Below are 22,081 nucleotides of genomic sequence, written 5' to 3' on the forward strand. Positions count from 1 at the left end.
GTACGAAAAACTATCGATGCATAGATAGTATGTGTGACTATCGATAGTTCTGTAATTGACTTCCGTTGATAAATGTGCAGCGCAAAATACAGGAAGTACCAGATTTGTTAACTTTGATTTAGAGTTATCCGCCCCTGTAAAGTCTTAAACAAACTTGATCTGGGTTTCAAGTTTCTTGTCAGCTACTAACAGAGGCTGAAACTACTTCAGCTTGTTTGTATTTCATATAAACTATACATCCATTTGGGAATTGACTTCAAATGAGACAATTCAAGGAGAAAAAAACTATTGCAATAGTATTGCAATAGTTGGTTGCAATAGACCATCGCTATCGCAATAGTTGTTTCCCCATCAATAGTCACCCCAAGTTACTGTGTTGAACCCAGTGATGACTGATACTGTGTCAAGGCAGATAAGATAAAGCCACAGAAATGTATTGGGCATTATCGTGTACGAGTCCCTTCAGCGAGAAAAAATGTGACAGCATTTGTGACATGTGTAACTATAAAGATAGCAACAGCACACCGAGCTCGCTATATATCTACAACAAGTTACAACACTGGTCTACATCCTGCCCTTCAATGTTAAACAAACGGAACACGCAGGTGAGCATGATACAGCTGCAAAGTAATCTGATCTTTTGGTCTAATCAAAGACATTCCTATGACCATGAACGCCAGATATAGCATGTCAGCCAGTTCGTACTGAAGTTCGCCATTGCTTCCTGTCATTCCACTGTATCGTTATGAAACATGTATATGTAGATTCTGTAATATATTTTATCAACATTTTTCAAAATTTCTTTCAAAATTATTCATATGAATCTTGCTGAAATTGTGTGATGTATCAAAGGTTTGTGCCAGACTTTGTTTTTTATTTCATGAATTTCATTCAATATTTTTCACAATAATCTTGGTGAAATTGTGTGACGTATCACAGGTTTGTGCAAGACTTTGTAATTTATTTCATGAAATTTATTGTAAATTTCATTCAATATTGTTCACATTAATCTTGGTGAAATTGTGTGCGCAAACTTACCGTTATTTACATCAACTATGTTCAACCTACCGTTATTGACACTTTGAAACAAACCTCAGAACGGCTTATTTGACAGACAAAAGACACATCTTTCATAAATGTCAAAATTATATGCCACCCTTGGTAACCATAGTAACATGTACATAATATACCAAGGGAAACAAATAAGGGAACAAGACTTCATCTCAGTGTTTCTTATTTTCAGAATTTCACCCATAGTGCAATACCAAGCTTGTGCAGAACCGTGAAGAACCCATAGTTTAGAATTGGTCTTAAGTATAAACCCATGTTTGTTGTAAGAGCTGATTAACGGAATTGGGTTGTCAGGCTTGCTGACTTGGTTGACACATGTCATTATATCCCAACTGCATAGATGCTCATGGAGTTGATCACGGGATTGTCTAGTCCAGACTCGTTTTTTTACAGACCGCTGCCATATAGCTGGAATATTGCTGAGTGCGGCGTAAAACAACATACAAGCAAACCAAGCTTGTGAAGAAAAAATGGAGAAGAATAAAGGAACACTTGCACTTTCATGTGTTCCCTTATTTGTTTCTCTCAGTATATATGTAGCATATTCAACTTGATTACACATCAGGGACATGGCATCTAATCGGCTGAGTCATATGCACATTGTGGTAAATTTTTATGACATGAGTGAGTGAGTTGTGTTTTACCCCGCTTTTAGTAATATTCCAGCAATATCACGCCAGGGGACACCAGAAATGGGCTTAACACATTGTGCCCATGTGGGGCATTTTAATGACATGAAGGCATTGAGTGATGTCATGTCGACAGGTCTTTGAGTACTCTAGGAAAGTGTGGGCCAAGGAAACTTGCTGATGACCTTTTGACCTTTGTGTCTAAAATGATGACAAACATTATCATGATTGCATTGTATTTTATTATATAGGTTGTATTTTTCCTGTACCACGATTGGTCAAAATACCGTCACATGATTGACTACAAAACACGATATTGACTTGAGTTTTCAGATAAATTACGATATTGACTTGGGTTACTAAGAATAGACAAGGAATCCCGTAAGAAAGGGGCTTCCCCCGCTTTTCAGCCAATCAGATCACTCGGATAGATGGCACAGTGTGTGCATTAAAAGTTTATGTTAAAACCCGTTTCTCTTTCATTATATAATAAAACAATTATAGACTCTTGTAGAGGTCGATATCGGTTTTTATTGACCTGAGAAAAACAATATCGACCTCGCAAGCTCGGTCGATATTGTTTTACTCAGGTCAATAAAAAACGATATCGACCTCTACAAGAGTCTATAATTGAATAATGTCAGCAGATGAGTTTTTACTCCTGAATTAATACTCTCAAACACGTGCAAATATAAACATACCAAAGTAAGAACTTGTAAGAGATGAAAGACAATATTCATTTCGTTACAATTACAATATCTATTTTATTTTCTTCATCACTTTTAACCACAGAATCACTCATGGCGCCAAAGGCACTTTCATTTTCACAACCCTTTACAAAATATGCCAATTATCTTTCCAACTTTTAGAATAGACAATTATTGATGGACATATTCAGATGTATATATAACCATACTTTGCCATGTTTTACCATGTACAAATTATTAAATCAAATAAATGGAATATGGACGTTTAAAATTTCATTCCAATTCCTTTAGGGTTGCAATAAGGTATAGCTTTTCGAGTCCACTAAAACTAATCGAAATTGCAGGTTGCATTTTACATACAACTGACATTTCTGTTCTGGTAAGAAAAAGGCTAATATTTCAGAGTGCCAGAGGGACAATTGGTAGCATTGAAATTGCTGTCTTTTAGCGATGGGTATTGGCCTGACTCTCGTACTGCAATTTGATTCATGTATTACGTGTCATAGATTGCAGTTTCATGTGATGGTGTCTAGCATGTGCGTCATTAAAGTTGTGGTGGTGAGTGAGTGAGTTTTACGTCGCTTTTAGCAATATTCCAGCAATATCACGACGGGAGACACCAGAAATGAGCTTCACACACTGTACCCATGTGGGGAATCGAACCCGGGTCTTTGGCATGGGGAACAAACGTTTAACCACTAGGCTACCGCACCACCCCCATTTTACAAAAGAATCACAGTGTCACGTTACGATTATATATCATACATTTTTTATTATATTTTCCTTCTTTGAGAGGCATTTTAGAAGTTGAATGTGACATTTCGGTGCTTGATAACAGTGTTAGTGTCTAACCCGAAACGTTGCATTCATTGCAATTAAGAAGTTGACTATCGACAGAACTTGGTGTTTCTGTATATTTTCCTTGTTTAAGTTCAAACTGGACCCATGCATGCACCTTTCCTGACATCTTTTTTGCAACTTTGTACTCGTTGGCCATTTTGTTGGATGTTGTTCTGGTCACAACACATGCATGAGAGGCACATATACATAAGTTGGTCACAAATAGTATTTCCTAATGCTAATTTCATTACAACTTGTCACTTATATAAACATTGCAAAAAAATGCCTTATAACAGTATTTTACAAATGTGCTGTGATACATATTCATAGTATGTATTTCAAATCATGGTATTGAGTAAACAGCGCACACTCTACCATCTATTATTGGCTTAAAGCTTTTGAGTAAGTAAGTAAGGTTTTACACTACTTTTAGCAATATTCCAGCAATTATAATGAAAGCAGGAGACACCAGAAATGGGCTTCACACATTGTACCCATGTGGGGAATCGAACCCGGGTCTTCAGCGTGACGAGTGGACGCTTTAACCACTAGGCTACCCTACGACCCCATAAGGTTTTGAGGATGTGCATCAGTTAAAAAAAGGTTTGGACATAATTTAAAGGACATCAACATGTCGATACACTGGAACAGAAATGTTTATGATCACACAAAATTATTCCCTTGGAGTTGAAAATTCTACAGATCTAATAAAATTGATCCAGTACATTTGATGAAGTTCATGAACAATCAGCTGGGATCCTTCCTTCCAAGACCACATACATGTAATGGCTGAACTACATGGTATAGCGAGACAGTGTCTCTCCGACTGCAAGCAGTGAACTGATGCAACTTCAAGGTCACTGATGTTACCAAAGCTGGACTTGGTAACATACAATAAAACTAGCAGCTCCAGCTCAACTGAACCAGAACTTCCATATTGTAGCAGGGTAAACCCGATCTGGCAGCTACTTGAGAATGGGTTTTTCACAAAAACAGAATATTTTAATCGGATTCCCACAGAAGCACATTGATCCTTAAATGTGATATTGGTTCTCTTCAAACAGCTAATATTCAAATAGAGAATCACAAAAAGAATTCCAGCTCTCCAGTTCCCGAAAATTGAATTGTATGACCATTACATCATTACACAAGGTGAGGAAATTTGAATTTTCAAGACTGAATATCTTACACAAATCCTGGTCCCCCTTTCATCTATTGCTTAAATAATTCACTTTGTCCATTTCATAAGCTATGTTGTATATACCAGCTGGAAATGTATATATGAAATGCAACAAAATATGGATTAACAAAAACCGGAAAACAAAACAAACCTCAAGGTCATTGTAGTTTCTTAATGTCTGTTTTTTCTTTGTTTGTTTTCCATTTTTCTTCAAAGCTTGGTTTGATTGTTTGTTTGTTTAACACAGCACACAGCAATATTCCAGCTGTATGGTGGTGGTCTGTAAATAATCTAGTCTGGACCAGACAATCCAATGATCAACAGCATCGATATACCGCTGTGCAGTTGGGATACGATGACATGTGTCAACCAAGTCAGCAAATCTGACCACCCGATCCTGTTAGTCGCCGCTTAGGACAAGCATTGGCTGCTGCCTTAAAGGCCAGGCGTAACCCAGTCTTTCATGGGCGAGTTTTTTAATGGGATGAAACTGCACAAAGACAAATCCCCATGAGTTGCGCCTTCTGTAAACAGAGAAGTGATCATTTGTTGCCAATACAAGAACAACAACCAAACACCTACCTCGTCTCGTTTTCTCAGGTCTACGGATTCATCTTCAAACACCCAATTACTTTCCTCGCCTGACGATGCCATGAAGCTTTATCCAAGGTATCCAAATGACAGAACTGACTAAAATGAAGAAAAAAGACACAAAATTGATATTTGGTTCTGTATATATTCACCATTACAAGTGATCATAAAGTAATAAGGGATGATTGTCGTTAATGTAAGAGTGAGTTAGTTTGGTTTAACGCCCATGTATTATTTTAGTCATACAAAAGAGGACGGTAGACTAAAAACATTAATTATTTAGACACGAGAGTCTAAAATTAGAGACTGCACATATGAAACATGAATTATATATGTTTATTTCACTCCATCAAAGCTGCTGATCAAACATAAATGCACAAAAATAATTAAATTACAAAACAAAGGCGGCCTGTTTAACAAACCATGCAAATATGGCCAATCATTCAGATAAAACTAAAGCCCCCGCCTAAAAATTCTGAAATGTCTGTACTTCATTTTATTCCGTCTCCCATTCCGTTGACCAAACATTTTTACCCCCAAATTTGTAACCCTCAAAAAATTTACATAAATTTACATAAAATTCTGGTGAGTATTCCAATGATACACATAACATATAAACAGTGTCTAAGTCACAACATAATGTGAGGTACATCTTCAAGATCATGTTATCTATTCTGTTTATAGTTGTTTCGATATCTCCATAGCCGAACTGATAAGGATATTCACCAATGCAAGGATTATCTAGTATTCCAGACTAATGCCTATTTTTATACAAAATATTAGGGATGTCAACTTCTTCTTTATTGCATATACAACATTAATGGACTTTTCCTTGCCCATTCATCAGGTGCCCCTTCGTAAGTGCCTTTTGCTTGCAAATTGAGAAAAAATGTAATTACTTTGATCAAAACTTTATTTTTAAGGTTATTTTCCTAAATTCCAAGAACTTAAACAGTCAATTGCTGCAGATGATAAATCCGTGTGGTCCAAAAGCAGTCTGACAGTTCTGTCAATAAAACAATTTATTACTACTGACATCTGCGTTTCTGTCCATTTATATAAACATGTATGTCAATCAATACATACAACAAAGTCCAATAAACTGAAATAAATAAACTTAACAACATTTAAGGGCAAGCATATGACAATAAATCCACGCGAACAACAGTTAGTCATAAACTATTGGTTTATTTCCGTAAGTGTCAATGCCCATTGAATGATTCACCCCAATAGCACACCAGGAGTTGTCTACCTTCGTATCTTTGACCTATTTCCATGATTCACCTATTACAAAGCCCAAGGCGACATTATTCATATCATGGAGCAGAATGTTTTGTTAGGTTGATGCCCTACTTCGTTGATAGACACATAAACCAATATACAAACTAGGTCAAGCATGGCTAGCTATACCTGGTATAGTCATAACAAACAAGCACATGATGAGACTGTGGTTCTTTTCCTAACAGGTACGTCAGTACTGACTTACAAAGAAATTAAACTAATATCAATGTCAGTCTGACATGTTATAAGTGTCTATATGAAATTCACAGTATTTAACACTCCTAAACAATGAAGACATAATGGTTTGAAACTTAACAAAAGTAAAACAATTGTAAATTAATCAATTCTTTACAGTTGTGAGTGAGTGGGGGCGGTGGGGTAGTCTAGTGGTTAAAGCGTTAGCTCGTCACGCCGAAGACCCGGGTTCGAATCCCCACATGGGTACAATGAGTGAAGCCCATTTCTGGTGTCCCCCGCCGTGATATTGCTGGAATATTGCTAAAAGCGGCGTAAAACCAAACTCAGTCAGTGTGAGTGAGTGACTCAGCAGTATTCCAGCTATATGGCAGCGGTCTGTAAATAATCAAGTCTGGACCAGACAATCCAGTGATCAACAACATGAGCATCGACCTACACAATTGGGATACGATTACATGTGTTAACCAAGTCAGTGAGCCTGACCATCCGATCCTGTTAGTCGCCTCTTATGACAAGCATGGATCTTCACAGGTAAGGAGTGAGTGAGTGAGTGAGTTTAGTTTTTAATGTTGCTTTTAGGACGGTCAATATTAATATCAATATGAGGAATAACAGGGTCTACACTCTCCAAGACCCTAGATGATACAGTCCAACTCAAGTCCTGAATAATTAAGCAAGTCTCTGCACCAGAAATTAAGAATTGTCTGGGCTCATTTTAAGATTATATTTAATCCACTAGTCACCTCTTACGACAAGCATGGATCACTGAAGATATATTCTAGCCCCGATCTTCATGGGTGAATTCTCTACAGTTTAGTTTGTGTATAATAACACTTCACTTGTTCACCATAATCAAAACTGCTTAGCAACAATATGTTTAGATGCACGACTGAAGAATCAAACTAAACCGCTCAAGCGTTACAATTGTCTTCACTGAAAGTTAATGTGATATTAATTTAACATGTTTAAATATCATTTTCTTTTTTATCCATTTACAGATTTGGATTGTCACAACATAATCTGTAACCAAACAGCTTCTGAAAATCTTAAAAACTGTTTTCCAGAACACAGTTTATTAGAACTCACTTGAGTGAATACAAGAATATATACCATTACATCATGACACAAAGATTTTTATCTTACCTCACACATAAATGTCGCTTTCTGATTGGCTGAGTGCTCTTCTGTTATTTTCAATGTACCCCACTTACTAGTTGTAACCACCTCTTCAAAAATTGTCGGCCTGAATTTTAACCCCCTTTTTTATATGTATAAGAATCGTGTTTTAATGTCTGCGAACAAAATATTTTTCAGACCCGTCCAGAGATGCCAACCCTGAGTCAAATGAAAGTGGAGTCATGTCTTGCTAAAAGCAATTCCCGAGCCCTGAAGGTGTGAGTTGGGGGTGAGCGTGAGAGGGGGCTTAGGCCCCTTTTGACGGTGGGGGTCAAATTTGGAATGCAATTTCTGGGCATACTTAACCAGATAATTCTTAACTTAAACGAACATATTTACAAAAAAATTCTTTCAGATATTCTAAATTTATATAGATATTTGTATTTTTTAAAAATCGGAGTTTTTAAAGACAAATCGGAGTGTGGATTTTGTATTTGTAAATCGGAGTAACTCTTCCAAAATCGGAGTGGTTGGCATCTCTGCCGGTCCCACGATTTAGATTATTGTTTTAAACTTTTATCATCTGGATCTAGATTCCTCGTTTCTAAACTTCACACAAAAAGGTCCCAAAACATAGTTTATACCTGTTAGCATTAAAGTTTTAAATGAACGTTAGACCTAGCCACGATTTTAAATGTATTTGTCTACTAGTTTATTACAGTACACACTGGTTATCTTTTTCATCCTGTTTATTTGTGTGTGTGCTTAAGGTGAGCGTGTTTTCTTTGTTTTATTCATTCTAACCATGCTGAATGTCTCACTGTTGTGAAAAGAATTCCTTTGTCGGGAAATAAAGTATTATTATTATCATTATCCCGTTGTCAGCAAAACCCAATATCATCAAAATCAGATCTGTCATCGCTTGCAGCATGACAAAAACAGACGATTAAAATCTATTCACAAACCGATTATACATTGCTTGAATTTATCATTATCTTGTTTCCACGAAATCTTTCTTTGCATTAAAATCTTAAAAAGTGATTGTAGTTTCTAAAATAAACAGAAAGAACAGTAGCTCAATTCATCCATGAGTGAGTGAGTGAGTTTAGTTTTATACCGCTTTCAGCAATATTCCAGCAATATCATGGTGGGGGACACCAGAAATGGGCTTCACACACTGAACCCATGTGGGGAATCGAACCTGGTTCTTCGGTGTGAAGAGCGAAGGCTGTAACCACTCCACTCCAGAAAATGATAGAAGGACAACTAATGTCCAAAGCCCCATTGTAGTGAGTGAGTGAGTTAAGATCACAGCGGCAATATTTCAGCCATATCGTGACTAAAAACAAATTCTATATTCATGATAAACTCTCATAATTTATAAAACCCTGTCAACGAAGGACAGTAAAATGACTAGATTATCACAAAATGGGTTAAAACTAGCTAGCATATATCTTTAAATGCAGAGAACTATTTTGGACAATGTATACTATGTAAAAACAGGCTGTAGATCACCAACAACTGAAGGTAGATCACCATACTAGGATCCATGGGGACTTACAGTACTTTTGCTACCTGCATGGACCCTAGCTGGATTTACACAATCCGTTCAGCTGTTGGCGTTTATGCTGAGATTTAGCCATACACTAAAATGATAAAAATACTACATTTAAAAACCTGGAGGAATTATGTTTATTTGAAATGCTTTGGGGCTTCCGCACCCTCTCAAGAGGACAATATTTTTATGCTACGTCAACCCCCTTCAAACGTATAGCCACTCACAAATTCAGTTTCTAGTTTAAATCACCAATACTACAAATAAATTTATCTACAAAACATATGAATCAAAATTCATCTATCAGTTCTATTTCTTTCAAAAATGAAATGATAATTAACATTACTAAAAAGATCCTTAACAGTTTTTACATTGAAATATTTATCCCTTATGATGGAAAATTCAGCACAGTCAGGCCCCATTGCAAAAGATCTCGAAATATTAAGGTGATTATATAGCCGTAGCACAAGGATTATTTAGTTTTATTGCTGTTTAACGTTGCACATCTTTATGAGATAGTTTCAGGACTACAAAACATCTCAGGGCCAGAAGAACACGAAGACAAAGTGATCAATATCCCCCGCAATGGCAAAATACTTTCAGGAATATGTCTACGAGTTATGATTATGTCAAATGTTTTGGTGTGTATATAGAAAAGTGGAAGGAGAGTATTGAAAGGTTTTTCAAGTTCTGGGCCTAGATTTTCGAAGCTCTGTTAGCGACTATCTTAGCACTAAGAGAGCTTCGAAAATCTAGGCCATGCTCCAGAAAGGAGCACTACCACCAATTTCAGTCTAAGTCAAACTTGTTGGCATGGAAATACAAAGATATTTTATTCAGATGAAGATCATACTTTTAGGGATCATTTCTATAGTATGCATCGCCATGACTTCAGGTAAAACTGACAGTCTACCAAACCACGAGGACTACCAAAAGGCACCAGTACAGACCAATCTATGTGCCAAGTTTGGTGAAGAAATAGTGAACGGTTTTAGGGTTCTGCTCCAGAAAAGAGCACAACCACCAATTTCAATCTAAGTCAAAATTGTTGCCATGGAAACGCCAAAAAATATTTAACTCAGAATACCCAAACTACCAAAAGGCACCAGTACACCACCAGACCAATCTATGTGCCAAGTTTGGTGAAGAAACATTGAACGGTTTTAGAGTTCTGCTCCGGAAAAGAACACTACGACCAATTTCACTTGACCACCAAGTCAAACTTGTTGCCATGGAAACGCCAAAAATATTTTATTCAGTATACCAAAACTACCAAAAGGCACCAGGACACCACCAGATGTATGTATGTGCCAAGTTTGGTGAAGAAACATTCAACGGTTTTAGAGTTCTGCTCCGGAAAGAGCACTACCACCAAATTCAATTTAAGTCAAACTTGTTGCCATGGAAATGTCAAAAATATTTTATTCAGAATTCCAAAACTACCAAAAGGCACCATTACACCACCATATGTATGTATGTGCCAAGTTTGGTGAAGAAACATTGAACGGCTTTAGAGTTCTGCTCCGGAAAAGACAAATGTGCACGATCGCACGGACGGACGGAGTCCATTTTAATATCCCCCGCAAAACGCATTGCGGGGAGATAACTCCAATGTAACAAACTCCAATGTAACAAAATCTATGTGCAGCAAGATCACCATGTTGTTAACATAAGGTTCAGTGTTACGTAATGTCACGGGACAAAAATACTGCAGAAGATGAAAGAGAATTGCTAGCATGGTTAGACATGAAATAGACAGAACCTTACCCGACATCACAGAGATAATCATGATAATAGTGGCCGTATCGAACGACATCGGCTTCATCAAAAACATTTCATCTCAGGGCTTCAAATATGAAACCCTCTACCTGACTTGATAAACAAAAGCTGGATAATGTTTGCGACCAAAATATCTCTAAAATAGGAAAATGACCACTCACAGGAATTATTACTCGCCACACATGAAAGGAGATTAATCTACAAAGATATTTCTTTGGATTTCATCTTACTCGGCTGCATTAGACATGATTGGCAGAGGTTATATAATTAAGTTACACAGGGTAAACATATATGGCTTTAATCTTTGTTGGTTGCCAACCGAAAAAATTGACACTAATACAGATTAAAACATCATTTTTTTAAATCGTTGAGTATACTGACATGGTCACACTGTGTTTGGACCTGAGGACATCTATAAGTTTTCTTTATCTTGAGAACAGTTTGATTGTTGTTTAACGCTGCACTCAGCAATATTCCAGCTATATGGCAGCGGTCTGTAACTAATCCATTCTGGACCAGTCAATCCAGTGATCAACAGCATGAGCATTGATCTACGCAATTGGAATACGATGACATGTGTCAACCAAGTCAGCGAGCCTGACCACCTGATCCCGTTAGTCGCCTCTTATGACAAGCATGGGTTACCGAAGATCAATTCTAACCCGGATCTTCACGGATATGCAATACCATGAACTGTATGACAGAAACAAATGAAGAAGGTCTACAATAGTCATGAACAGTAGTAAACATATATCACAGATTGACAGACTGTCAGGTTGACGAGGGAAAAAAAAGTAATTGAAATCACAGGCCTCTTTGTGTGAGTGAGTGAGTGAGTTACTTGGGTTTTAAGCCACTAGGTTACCCCACCGCCCCACCTTTGAAGAAGGAAAGCACCAAAAGTAATATATAAACTTTGGTGAAAGATCCAACCCAGTGCATGGAACAAATGTTCAGCAGATCCCGACACAGCTAAGGGAAGTAACTCTGAACAGATGATCCATAACACCACAAGGCAGCTACTACAGCAAGTAAGCTTTAACATACATCATCTGTGAATACGCACACACAAAGAACAACCTCCGGGTCAGTGTGTCCAGAAACATCAGAAACAAAACAAAAAAGACCTTTGCCTTTGACTGTTAACACCCTATTCAGCAAGCCAAAGATTAGTCTGGAGACTTCCAAGATCAATCGATAAGCATTTCTAATGATCAATCAGGTTAAGACTATATGGACTGTGTCACAAAGGATCATGCTATTGATGTACATGTATATATTGGAGTTCAGTATGTTCCATATCCTGTGATTAACATGACAAAGGCTATTACAATCCAGTATTAGTTATATTGATTATGGATAATCTGATCACCAATGAAACTGAAATCAAAATATCTATAAATTATACAAAAACAGTTACTATGTTTTCACTCTAGTTTTGATTTTGCCTGACCATATCCAATTAAAACATACCACAGTGACCTTTGAAAGTAGTTTTTCATTTGATTTATTCATGGTTTTAGACTTAGTAACCCAGTACCATGGCAACTAAAACCATTGACAGTTCCATTCGTGTTAGTGAGAGAATGGGTTTTTTTGTTTTTTGTCTGACAGTAGTCTGTAAAAATTCTCGTCTGATCCAGACAATCTGTTTATTGAAAATGTGAACATGGAAGGAAGAGAATGTAGTCTATCAATACACTTGTCAATATAACAGCCTCTGACATACACACTAATCAGTATAGCTCAAGATTGCTAGATAAATATACATTGATGGGAGTCTCCCAAAACAACTAACACCTAAAGTTATAATGCCCTACAACTGCTGGTACTGGAGTACATCTGTAGTGACATTCTCAGAAGAAATATAAGTTCTCTGGCACTCAGCAATATTACAGCTATAATAATTGAGTCTGGACTAGACAATCCAGTGATCAACAGCATGAGCATCGATCTATGCAATTGGGATACGATGACGTGTGTCAACAAAGTCAGCGAGCCTGACCACCCGATCCCGTTAGTCGCCTCTTATGACAAGCATGGATTACTGAAGATCAATTCTAACCCGGATCTTCATGGGTCCTGGTCTAGTTTTATGAAAGTTTAATAAAACAATTTTAAGACAATCAAACACATCCTAAGAAAGATAAAATTATGAAATTCTCTTGCAAGAATTATGATGCTGGACCCTGGTCCACTAAGCCATGATAGCATTAAGGTGATCACAGCTACTATGCTTTATCATAGAATTATGACAGTTGTAGCACTAATATCACTTTGTGGAATGGGGCTCTAACCACTAGGCTACCCCACCGCCCCCCGTCCCTTTTGTGGAACCTGTTAGACACATTCTGCACTGGAATCATTGTGCTCTAAAGTTCTCAATACTAACATAAACAGGAAATGACATACCCCCTGGTCTGCTGCAATTCAAAATGGAGTATATATGGTTCCATATACCTTACGTTTAATTCATTGCTATTGGATACCTTCAGCCCAGTGAAGAAAAACACGCTGTTCAGTATTTTTCAATATTTCAAATAGTCACAGGAGACAAGTTTTCGTCATAAGTTGATGATCTGTATTGCAAGTTTCAATGAGAAATTTTCAACAGTTCAGGAGTTCTGGGTCCTAATCCACAAAGGGTTCGTAGTGCTATAACATTCGTAAGCCTATGGTAAACTGACAGTAGTGTAGAGTTACTACAGGTCGTAAGGTTACGAAGGCTTGTGGATCTGGACCCTGCTCCGGAAATGAAAAATGGATGACAGACAGATGGACAGACAAACATGCTAATCCTCAATAACCACAGGGATAAAGATACAGAAAGTGAGTGAGTTTAGTTGTATGCCACACTAAGCAATATTCCAGCTATATGGCGGTGGTCTGTAATTAATCCATTCTAGACCAGACAATCCAGTGATCAACAGCATGAGCATCAATCTACACAACTGGGATACAATGACATGTGTCAACCAAGTCAGAAAGTCTGAACACCCGATCCTGTTAATCGCCTCTTATGACAAGCACAATTATAAACCTCCAGTGACGTCACTCTATTGTTCTTGCAAGGCAGTATTTTTAGTCATATCCTGCCCTCTGCCCCGGGATATTACTTCAATATTGTCCCTCTGCCCAGGGATATTACTTCAATATTGTCCCTCTGCCCCGGGATATTACTTCAATATTACTTGTTTTGAAAATTGATGTAACTTTGTCTTGCTATCACTGAATGCGATCGTAAAACATCACATTATTGAAAACTTCCAACATATAGTGCCGATATCTGGTTTCGAACCTGCAACCCTTCGCTTATTAGCTTGGCAGTTTTATCCACTAGGCTACAAAGGATTGCTGTGAAGAATAAGATTGTTTGTCAGCATGAACCATGTGTTCCTCACAAGACGGGTAGTGCGGGCAGCGCATGTGCAGGGCACGGGTAGCGCGTGCAGAGCACATGCATTGCGCGTGCAAGGCAAGGTGTCGGCTGCCAGTCTCATCCCAGTTGAAACAGTAAATACCAAATATTGAAATTATATCTTCGGTCGGTTTATAAGTTGGATATAACATGACCTGTGGGCATTATTGAAAAGTAAGCCTTCTTCCCTCTTCCATTGCGCGTGCAAGGCAAGATGTCAGCTGCCAGTCTCATCCCAGTTGATTTCAACAGTAAATACCAAATATTGTCTTTGACTAAGATACAGAAAGTGAGTGAGTTTAGTTATACGCCACACTCAGCAATATTCCAGCTATATGGCGGTGGTCTGTAAATAATCGAGTCTGAGCCTGACAATCCAGTGATCAACAGCATGAGCATCGATCTACGCAATTGGGATACAATGACATGTGTCAACCAAGTCAGAAAGTCTGAACACCCGATCCTGTTAATCGCCTCTTATGACAAGCATGGGTTACTCACGGAAGATCTATTCAAGCCCGGATCTTCACAGGTCATATACAGAAAGCAAAAGGCAGAATTTGTTAGCATGTCAACATGCCTGTACCAACAACAAATCAAACATAAACATTCACAAAACAGTTTGGTTACAAATTTTTTCACAACTCAACAATCATAAACAAATTCAGACATGAAAGTTTTACTGACACCAACCCACAATCCTTCACCTTATCAGCATCTTTTAAACAGACACCGCACCACACAAGATCAGATACACGATAACTGAGGTAACACCAGATTTTGACAAAAACTGTACAAAAGTATAAAGGTCCTGACGCCAGTCATACAAAGTCACTCCCACCTGATCCACAAAGAAGCAATAGCTTCAGAAGCAACAAAGATCAAAAAGAAAAGGGAACAAAAAAATCCCTTGGACCTGTGTTAACTCACCGCGGCCAGTCGTAAGGTCAAGTGAAATATTCCTCCAGTATGCTGCTCATTCAAGGTAACCGAGTTTCAACATTTGGCGATGACAATGCCTCACGTTGATTATGTAAAGACTAATCACTACGGAGAACACACGTAGGCAATCAAGCTCAAACACTTGGTGAGAAATAAACAAAGATGTAGGGCACTTGGTAACAAGGGCCTGTTTGCCTGCCGGCAGAGTGGTCCTATATACAAGAACATTCAAACAATATCTGGTGCTCCCCATCTAAAAGAAAGAATTGGTTCTAATATTCTGTATGAACTGTGGGTGTATGTCATATTCAAGTGCCTGGTGTTCTGTTATTATTGTGTTCTTTAACTTAAAGTGAAGTGTCTTGACATTTTGAAAGCACGGTTATCATGATAGTCATTTGAAGTTTATAAGATCAGCATTTCTCATTATTTATTCATTTTTAGAATATTGTAGTTTCAAGGCTGAATTTGCTTAATGCTTCATGTCAAAACACCAGTATATATGAATCATTTAAATCGTCACCATCATCATCATCATCATCATCATCTTTGTACTATCATCATAATTATCATGCAATCTGTACAATCATCCTCATCATCACCATCATCACCAATATATCCTATCATCATGTTCATCATCATCATAATCATCGGCATCACCATCATCATCAATCTGCACTTTCTCATCATGTAATATATATTATTATAATCATGTAACCAGTACATCATCATCATCATCATCATCATCATCATAATCAATCTCTGTAATATATATTACAATCATCATCATCATTGTATTGTCAATCTGTACTTTACATATCATCATGTACAATCCATCATCATCATCAATATATCCTATCATCATCATCATCACCATCATCATCAATATATCCTATCATCATGTTCATCATCATCATAATCATCGGCATCACCATCATCATCAATCTGCACTTTCTCATCATGTAATATATATTATTATAATCATGTAACCAGTACAATCATCATCATCATCATCAATCTGTACTTTCATCATCGTATTGTCTTTACTATCATCATGTACACCATCATCATCATCACTATCATCATGTACACCATCATCATCATCACCATCATCATCAATATATCCTATCATCATGTTCATCATCATAATCATCGGCATCACCATCATCATCAATCTGCACTTTCTCATCATGTAATATATATTATTATAATCATGTAACCAGTACAATCATCATCATCATCATCAATCTGTACTATCATCATGATGTAATCTGTACTATCATCATCATTACTGATCATCATCATCATCATCATCATCTTCATCTTCATCCATTACCAGATCACCCAATATGTTATGCTACATACCACAATCCATATATGACTTCAGACAGTGACAGGCAGTGTCTAATTTCACTCCCCTGTCTAAGCATGGTAAATAATATTAACAACTGATCAATCAATGACAATGTCTTACTAGGGCTCCAGTAGCAGTGGCTCTGGTTTTACAGAGCAGAACATTCAACATGGTATATAGTGCTCCCATGTTTGCATGACATCATTGATTCAATGTCTGTATCAAATCCTGGCCGTTCCATGAGCATGCTGGCAACATCAATACATCCTACGACAGCTATTACGCTACTGATATTTGGTGACAACCATTAAGACATGGATACATGACTGAATTATTCATATGTTACAAACATTAACCAACATAGAGATGCAAAAGATGCGATGATCATGTTAATAATCTTATCCTCAGAGGAAAGAATATTTTTTAACATTCAACACCAGCATAAAATATCAAATCAAACTCTGGATTTCTGCTGGTGCCAAAAAAATTAAAAAATCTTAGCTGGCAGCTAATTCATAAAGATAATTGTTTTATTTACTCTTGTTACCATGGATACATAATAACACAAGTTATTAGGTGAGCAGATTAAGACTACTTCAGTCACATGTATTTTCATGCTATACAGAGTTGTTTACTAAATCCAAGGTAGAGAAGGCAAATATATACCAATACAATTGTACAATTTTGTACTAAAGTCTAATGTTGCTGATTTGGTGGCATATATTGTTGAGTATTTTTGTTTCAAAATTGTTTCATATTATTATTTCAATTATTTGACATGTTTTCACAAACTTTCATAATTTATTCTTTTTTGCAGTTGCTTCATTCATCATTTATTTTCTAGCTATTTCATTCAATTTATTGTTTCCTTTCATTGCCATTTCACTAAGTATGTTGCTATTATAATTGTTTTCATTTTTTACAAATTTCAATTCTTTTCTCAATATCTTAAAGGTCACATGCTAAGTAAAACACAACTTTGCAGATTCTGATACCTTTCGGTATGGACTTACCGAAACAAATCATCAAAAATGCAAATTCAACTTATAAAGTTGAAAAATAACGCGATGAAAAAACACGCGCGAAATCAGAGTTCAAACGATTCACTAATTTTCCCCCAGCATTTTGGGGAAAAGTGGACCGTTTCAACAGCTGGGCTGGGCTGCGCTCATAGCACATGCGCAGTGAAATAGGTTCGCGCAGCTTGGAAGCGGGTTGTCCGGTGAATACTCGGTGAAGGCTTTGGTGTGAGCTATTTTTCTAATGTTTTGTTGATATTTCACAGGTGCGAGCTTTTAATACATTATGACAGTAGATTACCGATTTAACTGTGTATATAATTTCATTTGTCTATTTCACCACACGTTCTTCTTACCGAGTCACTTTCTCAGTTCGATACTTAAAAGCAATGTCATTATTTAGCACTGACAGAATTTCTAACTGTGACATAAATATGTCGTCACAGACTCAATGTCTGTTTTATTGACACCTATGTGTCTGCCTGCCTGTCTGCTAATGACAATATTCAATACACAACTTCGATCACTGACCACATGCAATTTGAAATTACACAGACAGGCAGGTGTGATACTTGTACACATGACATGTTATGATGTCTGTTGTTTGCAAAATGTTACACACAAATAATGAGCATGCATTTACAAAACCCAACATCTCTATATATACACACACAATGAGCCGTGAGGGCATCGGCAAATGAACCAGCCGTTACACTTGAGTTCAAACGATTCACTAATTTTCCCCTAGCGTTGGGAAATGAACCAGCCGTTACACTTGAGTGCACACCCACCCACTCTGACTGGGTTCGCTATCGCGGCTGCTTCGTTTCTAGAGAAGTGAACCCAAGTACAAAATATTGCACTTTTTATTTTGCGATTGTACGATTTTAATTTCGTTTATATGTTTTTTAATAACCAGCAATGTATATTATATGTCATGAATTAGTGATAATTGTGTTTTAATTATGTTTGATTTTTTGGTTGCATGTGACCTTTAAATGTTAAAATCTCAACAAAATTTTGAATTATTTTTTTAAATTTCAGTTATTTTCTTGAAAGTCAATTATTTTCATAGATGTTTGATCATATATTCATTACTTGCATTATTTATTTCAATTACAATTATTTTATCTTTATTTCAATTATCTGATTCCTTTAAATATTTCAAGTGTTTGAAAGACCAAGAAAATACTCAAAATTCAGAGAAACTGATCACAGTACAAAAAAACCCAAAAATCATAAAATAGTGAATAATTAAGAGAACAGGAAATGAGGAAAGAGAGAAATTGAAATTTTGAGTTTTCATCAAACACTTTAAATAATGAGAATAAGAAACCAAGATTGTGATCTTAAGTGCAGTGATTTCTTTAAAGAGCTAGTTCAGACATAAACTACATCAGTTTTTACACACAACTGTTCACTGGACATGCTCATTCTTCTGTTCTTAATTGGATCGGGTGGTGGGGCACCCTAGTGGTTAAAGCGTTTGCTCGTCATCGTCAAGAACCCGGGTTCGATTCACCATACGGGTACAATATGTAAAGCTCATTTCTGGTGTACCCAGCGTGATGTTGCTGGAATATTTCTAAAAGCGGTATAAAACTAAACTCACTCACTCACTCTTACCAGGATGATTATTTTGGCACTAAACACTCCAACACAGCCCTCCCTCAGCGTATTGAAATCTTGGTTCCTTACTCAGCTCGGTCTACAGAAGAACTCTTCTGTGTCTAAGGAACCAGGAAATATGAAAAGAGGCAGGGACAGGACAGCACCTTGTATGTGCCGTTGGTTAAATGGCTGACAACAACTCAAAGAAAAAATATATGGTGGCAATATATGGGATACAATGACCGGGGGATGCCAAGGTCGAACATGAAGCGGCCAGACGAAAAGAATGGCTTCAACATCAAATGTCTCATTATTTTGTCTCTTGTCTCGTTCACATTTCAGACATTTGCGTATGAGATTCTTTGCTGTTTCGGGGCAGTGGGGTAGCCTAGTGGTTGAAGTGTTCGTTCGTCATGTCAAAGACTGGGTTCGATTTCCCAAATGTATGATGTATGAAGTCCATTTTTGGTGTCCCCCGCCGTGATGTTGCTAAAAGCGTCATAAAACTACACTCACTCTTTGTTGTTTCAGGACGAAGTGGTCAAGGAATATTCAAGTAGACATCTTTTTTTATGATGTAAGCCACAATACAGTATTTTGGAAATAAATATATATGAAGACTTTCTGTGAGACATCAAGCCTGGACCAGTCTAAGAAGTTGTTCTTATGATCAATATCCCACGTCAAACGTTAATGTCCCTTACTGCAAGCATTCAGATGATCAGGACCTATTTCAACCCATTTCTTCACAGTGACCTTTAATGTGAATCTGAATCAGAAGCGTTGAATCATTTTCCTGATCCAGGGTCCACTCAGTATCAAAACCCTGGTGAAACTATAGACTATCTAAGCTGGGACACTCTTGCCTCCGGAAGATGCACCCCAGTAAAAACAACAAATTTTGAAACAAATCTTCTTTCCCCGTGAAGATCTTGGTTAAAATTGGTCCTCAGCAACCCATGTTTTTCGTAAGAGTTGAATAACGGGATCGGGTGGTGAGACTCGCTGATTTGGTTGACACGTCATCGTATCCCAAATGCGTAGATCGATGAAGAGCCAGGTTAGAGCTGGTATTTAGCAACCTATGCCTGTCCCCACTGTGCAGAAGCGACTAACAGGATCGGGGGTCAGGCTCACTGGTTGACACCTGTCGTTGCATAGATGTAGATCAATGCTCATGCTATTCGTCACTGGATTCTCTGGTCCAGACTCGAGTATTTACAGACCGCTGCCATATACCTGGAATATTGCTGAGTGTGGCAATCAACCAATCAACCGTCTTCCCCAAAGCAAGGTTCTGTAAGCAGCAATGGTTAATAATTTTGTTTTATACGACATTTATTGATTTCTGAAAGTTACAGTGAACATTTTACAGTCTAATCTTCAGTTACTGTAAACACTTATCTCCAGATGGGGGCAGTGGGGTAGCCTAGTGGTTAAAGCGTTCGCTCGTCATGCTGAAGACACAGGTTCAATTCCCCTCGTGGCGGTGTGTGGTCCTGTGCGTAGAGCTCAGGTCACAATCAGTTGAAGTTAAGCAATGTTGGTCGCGGACAGTCCTCGGATGGGTGACCGTGTTTGGCAGCTTGACTCCTGAGAGTTTCTAGGACTTAAGTCCTGCCCCACAACGAAGCACATGTGATAATGTGGTCTCACCTTAGGCAAGTGAGTTTGTTCAAACTTGCCTCTGTCCACCCAGCAATAAAACTGGGTACCTGGTATGATACGATGGTAGTCTGAATTTGAATCTTGAGCTCCTGACAGGCGGACAGGCGACCGGTTGTATTCTCCACAGAGAGTGTTCTGTACTCGTTGACCAAGGGTAATATGTCAGCGCTTTGAGCATGCAATGTGCATGGATAAACGAGCAATATAAATGGACTATTATTATTATTATTATAATGTGTAAAGTCGATTTCCGTTGTCCCATGATATTGCTGGAATATTGCTAAAAGCTGCATAAAACCAACCTTACTTACTCGCTCACTCCAGATGATGGAGTTGTATCTTATTGTGATTAGTACAGAATGCCTTTTGACCTTATTCTTCATTTGTTTTGTTGATAGCTCGGATATTCATGACGAGTTCAGGCTCCCTTGGGTCACAAAGCTGAAGGCAGCTTTCTCAGGACATGAATTATTTTTGGTACAGACAAATCACCATGAATTCGTCATCTGGCTAGAAGTCTGATCTTTGAAAACATGATCACCATGGCAACAGATTCATTTGCATAACACTTCAAAGAACTTTCATTGAATATTGTAATTCACCATGCCCAAGTTTCCCCTTTTCAAGAGTGTTTGGTTTCAGACCACTGATCTTGCCAGACAGAATGAAACACCTTCATAACTGAGACCTGTAAAACCGTTAGACTTACAGCCATTGTCTGTACACGTTAACATCACTACAAATGTTCGGGAAAATATTTATAAATTGTCTTATAAAATATCCTGAAAATCCTAGAAAATATATTATCCAGTTCTGAATCCTTGTGATGGTATTTGTTGGTTTGTTATTTAATGCAATAATCAAACAATATTTCTGTGAGTGAGTGAGTTTGGTTTCAGTTGCTTTTTAGCAATATTCTATCAATATCACGCCGAGAGACACCAGAAATGGGCTTCACACATTGTACCCATGTGGGGAATCAAAACGGATCTTTGGCGTGACGAGCAAACTCTTTAACCACTAGGCTACCCCACCACCCCCAATATTTCAGACACACCTGCAAATATCCAAGTCTTTATTAAATGTCTCAAACACCACTGTTCCTCCTAGAATTGGTTACTC

General features: G+C 37.6%; 1 protein-coding gene and 1 pseudogene across 1 annotated transcript in view; one reads left to right on the forward strand and one right to left on the reverse strand.

Annotated features, from left to right (window-relative positions):
* The window catches only part of LOC124280647 (vitamin D3 receptor-like), a 174,013-nt gene that overhangs the window by 124,492 nt on the left and 27,440 nt on the right, over positions 1–22,081 (reverse strand). The window contains 1 exon segment of the mRNA XM_046716630.1: positions 5,010–5,117. Coding sequence (XP_046572586.1) covers positions 5,010–5,081 — 72 coding nt within the window. The 5' untranslated portion in view covers positions 5,082–5,117.
* On the forward strand, positions 10,012–10,140 carry LOC124280653 (annotated as a pseudogene).

Source organism: Haliotis rubra, unplaced genomic scaffold (assembly GCF_003918875.1).
Source record: "Haliotis rubra isolate DU_JTF1 unplaced genomic scaffold, ASM391887v1 Scf270, whole genome shotgun sequence".
Lineage (NCBI taxonomy): Eukaryota > Metazoa > Mollusca > Gastropoda > Lepetellida > Haliotidae > Haliotis > Haliotis rubra.